This window comes from Panthera uncia (assembly GCF_023721935.1).
Source record: "Panthera uncia isolate 11264 chromosome A3 unlocalized genomic scaffold, Puncia_PCG_1.0 HiC_scaffold_11, whole genome shotgun sequence".
In the NCBI taxonomy this organism is placed as follows: domain Eukaryota; kingdom Metazoa; phylum Chordata; class Mammalia; order Carnivora; family Felidae; genus Panthera; species Panthera uncia.
In genome coordinates, this window is record NW_026057578.1 from 28564865 (window position 1) to 28575968 (window position 11104).

General features: G+C 47.3%; 1 protein-coding gene across 1 annotated transcript in view; it reads left to right on the forward strand.

The window, feature by feature from the left end:
- Nucleotides 1-10273, forward strand: part of TGM6 (transglutaminase 6) — a 51583-nt gene extending 41310 nt beyond the window's left edge. Inside the window, exons 11-14 of the mRNA XM_049649819.1 lie at nucleotides 5145-5486; nucleotides 8444-8598; nucleotides 8872-9005; nucleotides 10021-10273. Coding sequence (XP_049505776.1) covers nucleotides 5145-5486; nucleotides 8444-8598; nucleotides 8872-9005; nucleotides 10021-10174 — 785 coding nt within the window. The 3' untranslated portion in view covers nucleotides 10175-10273. The remainder of the gene's footprint in view (nucleotides 1-5144; nucleotides 5487-8443; nucleotides 8599-8871; nucleotides 9006-10020) is intronic.
- The last annotated feature ends 831 nt before the right edge of the window (nucleotides 10274-11104 follow it).

Consider the following 11104-nt stretch of genomic DNA (forward strand, 5'->3'; position numbering starts at 1 on the left):
TTTAAAAGGAAGGTATTTCTGACACGTGCTACCACATGGGTGAACTTCAAAGACATGACGCTCAGTGAAATGAGCCCGTCCCAAACGTACCGACAAATAGTGTGACTCTGCTTCTATAAGGCTCCTAGAGTAGTCGAATTCATAAAGACAGAGAATAGAATAGTAGTTGCCAGGGGCTGGGCAGAGGAGGGAATGAGGAGTTTCATTATTTAAGAGATACAGGGTTTCTGTTTTGCAAGATGAAAAGAGTTATGCAGATGGATGGTCGCGATGATTGCACAACGAGAGGAATGTACTTAATGCCACGGAAGTGTCCACTTATTAAGATGGTAAATTTTATGTTATATATAATTCACCACAGTTTTTTTTTATTGTTTTTTTTTTAACATTTATTTATTTTTGAGACAAAGAGAGACAGAGCATGAACGGGGGAGGGGCAGAGAGAGAGGGAGACACAGAATCGGAAGCAGGCTCCAGGCTCTGAGCCATCAGCCCAGAGCCCGAGGCGGGGCTCGAACTCACGGACCGCGAGATCGTGACCTGAGCTGAAGTCGGACGCTTAACCGACTGAGCCACCCAGGCGCCCCTAATTCACCACAGTTTTAAAAAATAAAAAGAAGGAAGGAAGAAAGGAAGGGAGGGAGGGAGGGCGGAAGGGAGCGAGGGAGGAAGGGAGGGAGGGAAGAAGGGAAGGAGGAAGGAAGGAAAGGAGGGAGGGGAAAGAAAAAGAAATAGACGAATTTCCAGATTGGAAAGGAAGAAGTAAAACTACCTCTGTTTGCACGTGGCATGATCTTGTATATATAAAATCCTAAGATATCCAGTAAAAAGCTCTAAGAACCAAAAACTAAGTTCAGCAGGATTGTGGAATACAATATCAATTTACAAAAATTAATCGTATTTCTGGACGCTAACAATGTATAATCTGAAAGTGAAAGTAAGAAAACAGATCCATTTACAATAGCATCAAAAAGACCAAAATACATAGGAGTAAATTTAACAAAAAAAGAGCAAAGTTTAGACGCTGAAAACTACAAAATACTGTTGAAAGACATCAAAGACCTAAATAAATGGAAAGACCTCTCATTTTTATGGCATGAAAAATGGCAATGACCCCAAACTGATCTACAGACTCCGTGTAATCCCGATCAAAGTTCCAGGTGAGTTTTGTTGGGTTTTTTTTTTTTTCCAAATCTGACAAGCTGATCCTAAAATTCATTTGCGAATGCAAAGGACCCAAAATATCCAAAACAATTGAAAAGAAAAACAAAGTTGGAAGGCTCACACTTCCCAAATTCAAAACTTACTGTAAATATATGATCACTCAGACAGTAAGGTTCTGGCATAAAAATGAACATATGGATCAATGGAGCAGAACTGAGAGTCCAGAAATAAACCTTAAAAATTATGCTCAATTGATTTGGATAAGGGTGCCATGACAATTCAGGGGGGAAAGAGTAAGAGCAATCTGCAACAGATGATGCTGGGACCACTGTTATCCACCTGCAAATACAAGTCAAGTTGGCCTCCGGCATCACACCATACTTGAAAATGAACTCAAGTGGATCGCAGACCTACATGTAAGAGCTAAGAGTATAAACTTTTTTTTAAATGTTTATTTATTTTTGAGAGAGAGACAGACAGACAGACAGAGCTTGAGCGGGGAATGGGCAGACAGCGAGGGAGACACAGAATCAGAAGCAGGCTCCAGGCTCCGAGCCATCAGCACAGAGCCCGATACAGGGCTGAAACCCACGAACCGTGAGATCATGACCTGAGCCGAAGTCGGATGCTTAACCGACTGAGCCACTCAGGCGTCCCTAAAAGTATAAACTTTTAAAGGAAAACATGAGTTAATCTTCATGATCTTGGGGTAAACAAAGCCTTTTTAGTTAAGACATCAAGAGCACAAGTGACAACAGAAACGAATGATAAATGGGACTTCATCAAAATTAAAAACATGTGCTACAAATAACTTTTCCAAAAAATGGAAAGATAGCCCAGAGAAGAGGAGAAAATATTTGCAAATCATGTACCCAATAAGGGTACATCTATATCTGGAATATATAAAGAACTCTTACAACTCAATAATAAAAGAACAAATAATCCAATTTTTTGAAAATGGGCAAAGGATTTGAATAGATGTTTCTCCAAGGATGATATACAAATGGCCAATAATCACATGAAAAGATGCTTGACGTCATTAGTCACTTGGGAAATGCAAACCAAAACCACAACGTACCATTTCATCCCCACTAGGACCGCAATTATCAAAAATAGACAATGAGTGTTGGTGAGCTTATGGAAAAGTGAGCCACTCGTACATTGCTGGTGGGGATGTACAATGGTACAACCACCTTGGAAAACGGTTTGACAGTTCCTCAAAATGTTAAATGCAGAGTTGCCATTCCCAGCAGATGTGCTTCTAGGTACATACCCAAGAGACATGAAAACAAACATCCACACAAAAAACCTGGACGTGAACATTCATAGCAACATTATTCAAAATAGCTAAAGAGTGGAAACAACCCAAATATCCATCAATGGATAAACAAAGTGTGGTATATCCATACAATGGAATATTATTCAGGAATGAAAAGGAACCAAATACTGATACACACAATGACACGGACGAACTTGGAAAACATTACGTTATGTTTAAAAAGCCAGTCACAGGGGTACCTGGGTGGCCCAGTCGGCTAAGTGTCTGACTTCGGCTCATGTCCTGACCCCACAGTTTGTGGGTTTGAGCCCCGTGTCGGGCTCTGTGCTGACAGCTCAGAGACTGGAACCTCCTTCGGATTCTGTGTCTCCTTCTCTCTCTGTCCCTCCCCCACTCACACTCTGTCTCTCTCTCAAAAATAAATAAACATTAAAAAAATTTTTTTTGGAAGCCAGTCCCAAAAAAGCACACATTGTATGGCTCCCTTTATGTGAACTGTCCAGAATAGGTAAGTTCGAAATCAGACTAGCAGTTGCCTAGGACGGGCCTCAATGGGGGCAGAGTTGGGAGCCCCCACTAATGGTTATGGAGTTTCTTTTTGAGGTGATGAAATGTCCTAAAATTAGATTGTGGGGATAAGTGGAGGACTCTGTGAACATACTAAAAGCATTGAATTGTATTCTTTAAATGGGTGAATTTTGAAGTTGATGGAATTATCTCTGAGGAAGGCTGTTCTCGAGTGGCAGAGAAGGCCTCCCTGAGAAAGTGACATTAGAATCTTTGGCAGGGAAATGAAACATTTTATAGTAAAATTATATTGCGACTATATTACAGGGTAGAGTGCAACATTCACACACATTTCAATATTGAAACATGAGATGTTAAAGAACCTTTGGATCCACGTGGGCCCCTGGAGGTCACATAGGATCAAGGCACTTGGAGGAAGTTGCTTGGGAGGAAGCATGGTGGGAGACCACACACCACAGGTTTCTTTCAAGTGGGGAAGTAAAGCCATCAAAGCCGGATTTGGGGGTGCTCAGGGCGGCAAAAGGACTGGAGTCAGGGTGGAGCCCACCTTCCCAGGAAGGGAGGGAACATTCTGGAACACAGCACTTTGTGCCTTGCCTGTGAGCCTCTTGTCTCCACTTTACAGATGGGAACACTGAGGCTAGGAAGGGCTAAGTAATAATAATCGCAATACAAGTCCACAGCATCTGCTGGCAAACTGGCCCCATGGTGAGGCAATCTTGAGTTTAATTATTCTGAGAGAGAGAGGGAGAGAGAACAAGTGGGGGAGGGGCAGAGAGACGGGGAGACAGAGGATCCAAAGTGGGCTCTCTGCCGTCAGCACAGAGCACATCGTGGACCTCGCACTCATGAACTGCGAGATCATGACCCGAGCTGAAGTCTGCTGCTCAAATGACTGAGCCATCCAGGCGCCCCTGGTGAGGCAATGTATATGGGGGTCTGAGGAGAAAGGACAGCAGATTCTAGAGATCCACGAGGGTGCTCCTCAGGACTGGGTGACTGATTCACTGTGGGAGGGGAAGGTCTGGGAAGAGCCAAGGATGCGGCCAGTTTCTGGCTTGTCCACTGGGGGAATGCCACTGGGCAGAAAGAAGACGGCAGGTTCGGTTGGGTTTGGGGCACCTGTGGGACATCATGCAGTGGAGACGGGAGGGCTCCAGTTGGACGTATTGGTCTGGAGGTCAAAAGACAAGTCTGTGCTAGCAACAGGGCAGGTGGGAGATCAGGGGTCCTGACATTGCCCGTCGCCTTGTAGACAGCACCGAGAGTGCATCAGGCCAGTGGGGATTATAGGTGGGACCGTGAAGAACCCCAAAGTACATCCCCCACCGGGGAGGGGGGGTGGGGGCAGCCATTACCCACCTGTAGACTGTTATATCATATTATATTATATATATATATACACACACACACATATGTATATATACACACCCACATGTATGTACATATACATACATACATATACATACATACGCATGTATATCCTTACCTATAAAATATAAAATAATATAATAATGAATAAAAATAAATAATAACAATAAAATAAAAATAATACAAGTAAATAATAAATGAACAAATATATATGTGTGTATATATATACACACACATATATATATCCTTACCTATAAAATATAAAATAATAATGAATAAAAATAAATAATAATAATAAAATAAAAATAATATAAGTAAATTATAAATAAATAAATATATATATATGTGTATATATATTTATGTGTGTGTATATATGTGTGTGTGTATATACACACACATATATATCTCCTTACCTATAGAACAGGGTGATAGCAGAACCGACCTCCTCGGGGAGAACACAGCATCTAGAACTGTAGAACCCGGCACATCATAGCAAGTGTACAAAAGCGTCAGCTATCCGCGTCACGAGTCTTCCGACCCAGTTGTCAGGGAAGCAGCGAACCTGCACTTTTGTGCGAAATTTCCCGATCTGAAGTTGGCGACTGACTTGAAACGTATTCAAATGGTCCCAGAACCGAACACAGGGCACCTGGCTGAGGTGCGCCTCTGGCTCCTGGGCTGTCAGTCTGTAAACGGTGGTTTTGTCTGGAGAGGAAGGGAAATGGGCAGGGACGGCCCCGGGGGCCCCGGGACGGGGGGAGGAGGAGAGGGGTGCCCGCCTCACCTTGCACGATACCTGCAGGATCCCGGAAGGAGAGGCAGGTGTACCGCAAGGCCGTGAGGAAGCTGTTCAGTGTGGAAGCCTCCGGGAGGAGGAGCCGGGTCCGCAGGGCCGGCGGCCGTGGTCTTTGGCGGGAGGACCTCCTGGAGCCCGCCACCAAGCCCAGCATCACCGGCAAGTTCAAGATGCTGGAGCCGCCCATGCTGGGCCACGACCTGAGACTGGCCCTGTGCTTGGCCAACCTCACCTCCCGGGCCCAGAGGGTCCGAGTCAACCTGAGCGGCGCCACCATTCTCTACACCCGCAGGCCGGTGGCGGAGATCCTGCACGAATCCCATACCGTACGGCTGGGGCCCGAAGAAGGTAGGGAGGCCGCCGGTGGGAACCCCTTACTGGGGGGACGGGGGCGGGAGTTGGGGGGACGGGGCGGGACTTCCCAGCATCCTGCTCCATTCCCAGGAAAGATGGGCATGCTTCTGGCCATTTGTACAGTGCCTTGCCTCTCGTCCCTGCTTGGCGGGTGAGAAAACTGAGCTCAGAGGGGCTAAGTAATGGGACTAATAATAAAAGCCCCTGACCGTCTGGTGACAAACATATGAAGAAGAGGGGATCGCAGTTCGTGTGAATAGTGACACCCCGAGTAAATACCTGCTGGGAGCGTTTCACGACATAGGCCCCGTGTTACCTTTCTAACATCCAACTTATTCTGGAGCCCGTCTGGCTACAAGAGTCCTGTGTGAGAGGCGTGGACCAGTAAGAAATGGCTGCCACGTGGTTGCACGTGCAAGGGTCTGTCCCGAGAATTCTGCACACATGAGCCAGCATCCCTACAACCCTTCTCTGTCCTCACTCCTCCCTTCCCTCCCCTCCTGCTCTTCCCCCTCCCTCTCCCCCTCTCTCACCCCTCCCCCTCTACCCTCTCCCTTCCCCCACCCCTCTCCCTCTCCTCCCTCACATGACATTCTGAACTCTCAGGATTCAATTAAACAAAGAAACTGCTCCCCTGGGCCAGTTTCTGGGGAAGCTTGTGTGTTTTGACAGAGTGAAAACACATAGAGGAGATGTCACGCACCTTTTCACGTTTTTGCTTTTTGTTTTTCACGAAACCCAAGTCACACAATAACACTGCATAAAGAAATATTAACAGACACTTTCTCCTGGGTTGGTTTTTTTTTTTTTTTTTTTTTCATATTAAAAGTAAGTGTATATTAGGGGCGTCTGGGTGGCTCGATTGGTTGAGCGTCCGACCTCAGCTCAGGTCATGATCTCACGGTCCATGAGTTCGAGCCCCGCGTCGGGCTCTGTGCTGACAGCTCAGAGCCTGGAGCCTGCTTCACATTCTGTCTCCCTCTCTCTCTGCCCCTCCCCTGTTCATGCTCTGTCTCTCTCTGCCTCAAAAATAAATAAATATTTAAAAAAAAAACTAGTATATATTCATTAAGGATTTCGAGAGCACAGAGAAAGGTCACCCGTGATCCTGCCACCCACCTACAAATTGTTAACATGTTTTCCTTCCATATTTTTAATTCCTCTTGCCTTTTGCGAAACAGCTCTAATTAAACTGTGCATGCTTAATGTTCATTAGTGCTTTCCACATCACATTGTTCTTTCCACATCTTTCCACTTCTTCCACATCACATTGTTCTTTAAATATTTTTATAAGCTCTTCATTCGCATCATTTTAATAGATGCATAATCTTTAAATAAATAGATAGTTCTGTGTATACGTTGTGGGATTCAAGTCACTAATATTTTGTTGCAGAGCCTTAGAATTTGCATTTCTTTTATTTTTATTTTTATTTTTAATGTTTGTTTTTGAGAGAGACAGACAGAGCGTGAGTGGGGGAGGGACAGAGAGAGAGGGAGACACAGAATCCGAAGCAGCCTCTGGACTCCGAGCAGTCAGCACAGAGCCCGACGCAGGGCTCAAACTCACAAACCGTGAGATCATGACCTGAGCCGAAGCCAGATGCTTAACCGACTGAGCCACCCAGGCACCCCGAATTTGCATTTCTAACAAGTTCCCAGATGATGCCAGTGCCCCTGGGCCCAGGACCACACTTTGAGAACCACCCATCTCCCACCACACAAGGAGTGAATGATGTAAAACATATCAAGCATTTGGCATAGTTCTTACAACCTAAGGAACATGTGATTTTTTGCAGGGACTGACAGTGTTATTGATGTTATTAGAAGTTGGGGATAATAATACTTGCTCATGGAATCGTTGTATGGACGGAATGAATTAGTTGATGAATGTGCTGGATCCCCAGGGCCCAGCAGCGAAGTTAGTAAAAGTCAGCTTTTCCCATTATTAATTATTGCTGTGATTGTAGTAAGGAGTCTTAGTAATGGCCTACTGGACTAAGGAAACCCATAAAACAATGTAGAATTTTGATAAATGGATCAGCATCTGGGCATTCAGGAAGCATCTACTGTATGCACATGTGCTCTGGGGGAGCATGGAGTGAACCAAGTTCAAATCCTTTAAGGACCCAAATCCACACGTTGAAAAGTCAGATGACTTCAGGGACAAGAAGGAAACAGGATTACAGGAAGAGCAGTGGGAGGTGGTAGAACCTAGAGCAAGTTGGAAAGAACACATCGTACCTAAAAGAAAAAACATATGGTGGTCCAAAAAATCCAAATATGACTGGCAATCAGCTGTGGCCTTGCTCGAAAGAAGGAAATGCATAGGCAGGGTGTCTGTGGCCGGTGAGGGTCCCAGGACCATGGGAGCTCAGAAGGCAGAGGGCACGAGATCACTTGAGTGGGTGTCCGTGAAGGCTTTCCACCCCTGGTGGGGCTGACTAGGATGGGCCTTCATGGCGAGGGAGGATTTGGAGAAGCTTCAAAGAAGTTGGCCTCCTCACTGGATTGGAAGCTTGAGGCAGACCTTTGACCTCTCTCTTCTCTGCACCTGGCACATAGTAGGTGCTCAATAAACGGGGAGTGGATTCCTAATGGGAGGAATACATAATGGACTGGGGGATTTCCATCTGGAATGATTAGGGGAAATTTAAACACACCTCCGGGAGTTCATGGAGAAATTGTGTGGTGTGAAGGTAGCCCACTGGCCTGAATTTGAATCCCACCTCGTCTTGGCTCCTTGACTTACTTGCTGTCTGCTATTGGGCAAGAAATTAACCTCTCTGAGCCTTAGGTGTCTTCATCTGTGAACTGGTACTAATAATGCCCATCCCAGCTTGGTGACAAGGGCCAAAGAGAGTATAACTAGGAATTGAGACTTCCGCCTCATTCTGGATCCCGTTGAAAGAAAACGTTGGACCCCTAACTCCCACCTCTGCTTTCCCTTCCAGAGAAAAAGATCCCAATCACAATAGCTTACTCTCAGTATAAGAAAGACCTGACAGAGGACAAGAAGATACTGTTGGCTGCGATGTGCTTTGTCACCAAAGGAGAGAAGCTCCTGGTGGAGAAGGACATCACTCTGGAGGATGTCATCACCATCAAGGTGAATCCAGTCTGCATCCCCCATTCCTGGAAGTCCCCGTTCACAGCTGAGGGAGGGCATCAGAGGCCGGGGAGTTGTGCCATGAGCTCTGGCAGTGGAGAGGTGGCATGGATGCAGGGGGATGGATATAATGATGGAGTTCATTAACGGGGTGGGAGGATGCCATGATTAATGCCCATGCCAGGATCCAACCGGCGTCCCAGCCGGGCCCCATAGGTTTCCTGGGGGAGTGTGGAGGAGGAGAAGGATGACTTATGGGTGTTACCCCTCCAGGTGCTGGGCCCAGCCATGGTAGGGGTGGCGGTTGTGGTGAAAGTGACGGTGGTCAACCCCCTCCTGGAGACAGTGGAGGATTGTATGCTGATGGTGGAGGGCAGTGGCCTTCTCCAGGGACAGCTCAGCATTGAGTAAGTATCAGCCTGGGAGTGGAAGGTCCACCTTCTATATAGGATGGTGAAGCTACCAACAGAGAGGGGTGCGGGAGATACCCTGGACTCCCAGGAACCAGCTCACAGCCTACATCAGCCTTCATTTGTGTGTCCTTTCCTTCCTTCCTTCTTTCCTTCCTTCCTCCCGTCATTAGCTTAGTTGTGTAACTCATCCACTCACTCATTCCCTCATTCATTCACTTCATCTATCTGCTCAACTCAATCTTGACTGGTTTCTTCCCCCACTCATTCACACATGTTCTGTTCATTCATGCACTTGTTGACTTACTCTCAACCATCCACTCCTTCGTTCTTGCATCCACACACTCACTCGTTCACATGATCCTTCATCATAATGACCTCTTCTCGGAGCCATGTGTCAACTTTGGGAACACCAAGATGAACAGATGGGGTTCTGCCTGGAGAAGTGTTCTCCTAGACTGGTGGTCCTTCAAATGAAGATACGTGTGATTTGTGCAGAGGAATGGATCTCCAGGGTCCAGAGAATCAGGAGTAGCCCTTAATTGGGGATGAGGTGGAACCAGGGAAAAGCTGCAGTGGAGCTGATATTTGAGCTGGGCCTTGAATGCTGACTTGAGAAGTTTTCAGGTACTAAGAAGCATGGAGGGTTTCCTAGTCAGAGGTCTCAATGGCTGGTATTGTCGGGGAGGGTCTCCTGGAAGAAGAGACACTTGATCTGGCCCTTGGTTGTGATCGGAATAGAAAGGGCAACCTAGGTGGGAGGAACAGTGCAGACAAAAGCCCAGAGAGAGGAAGTGTAAGGTAAGTTCAGGGCACAGGGAGGAGACAAGCCTGGTTGGGTGGAAAGAGGTGAGAAGTGGTGGAAGGGAAAATTATGCTGGAAGCCTACTGGTGAGGCTTAAATGTCAAGTCTCAAGGTGTGTCCTTGATCCCAAGGGCTCTGGAGAGGGCAGGCCAGGTTCAGAAGGAGAGGGGGCTGATGGTCTGCCTTTCTCCCATCCCCTTTCCCCAGTGTGCCCAGCCTGGAGCCTCAGGAGAGGGCCTCGGTCCAGTTCAACATCACCCCCTCCAAGAGTGGCCCAAGGCAGCTGCAGGTGGACCTCGTCAGCCCCTACTTCCCAGACATCAAAGGCTTTGTGATCATCCACGTGGCCACAGCCAAGTGACTGGCCACCACCAGGGGCTGAGAGGGGAGGAGATGGCCCCTGGTCCCTCCCTGTCCACCTCTCTGCCTCTCCTGCGTGGGAGCCAGGAGGCCTGGGTTCCAGTCCTGCTTCAGTTTCTGCCCCACTTTGCGAACATGGGCAAGTCCCTTCTTCTGTTGGGCCTGTTTCCCCATCTGTGAAACAAGGTGTTAGACTCAGCAATCTAACTTAAACTTTTGGACAACGATGGGTGATGTTGGGAACCTCTTCCCCCGTCATCCATCACCGTCATTGCCGAGAGGCTGATCAAGCATCACTGTGACCATGGCCCACCCAGCTCTGCCACCCCTGCCCTGCCAGCCCACCATCACCCTGGCCGACTCCTAGGTTCTCCCTGCTTCCATCTCAGGTCCTCAACACTCTGACCAGATCCAGATCCAGATCCAAGAATGTCCTCCCAGCGTTGAAGAGGAACCTGAAAGTGTTAGAGCTGACACCCACACATCCCTCCACACTCCCATTTTATGTAGAGGGAAGAGCCTTGTCCACAGCCATAGGGGAGCTACAGACAGAATTGGGGTCTGCGTGCATGCCATTTACACCACCAAAGTGTTACCCCCAAAGTCATGTTCTGGAAATCATTAGATTTGAAGCAATGGGAGATGTTCCCTCAGTGAAGACCCACGACCAGCACCTGCGGACAGCAGGAGAGAGGCCATCAAGCCCGGACTGCATTTGAGGATGAAACCTCAAATCTGATCCCATCACGGTCATCAGGGGCCTCCTACCACCAGCCCAGGGGTTATTTACTTTCTGAAAATGGAAACAGTGTTAACTTTGCAAAACACCCCCAGCAGCTTACTACACACAACCGTGTTCTTGGCATCAAAACAGGACAGAGATTTCTGGAACGAGGACTGGAGTAGAGACCACCAGGACCTGAGGACAACT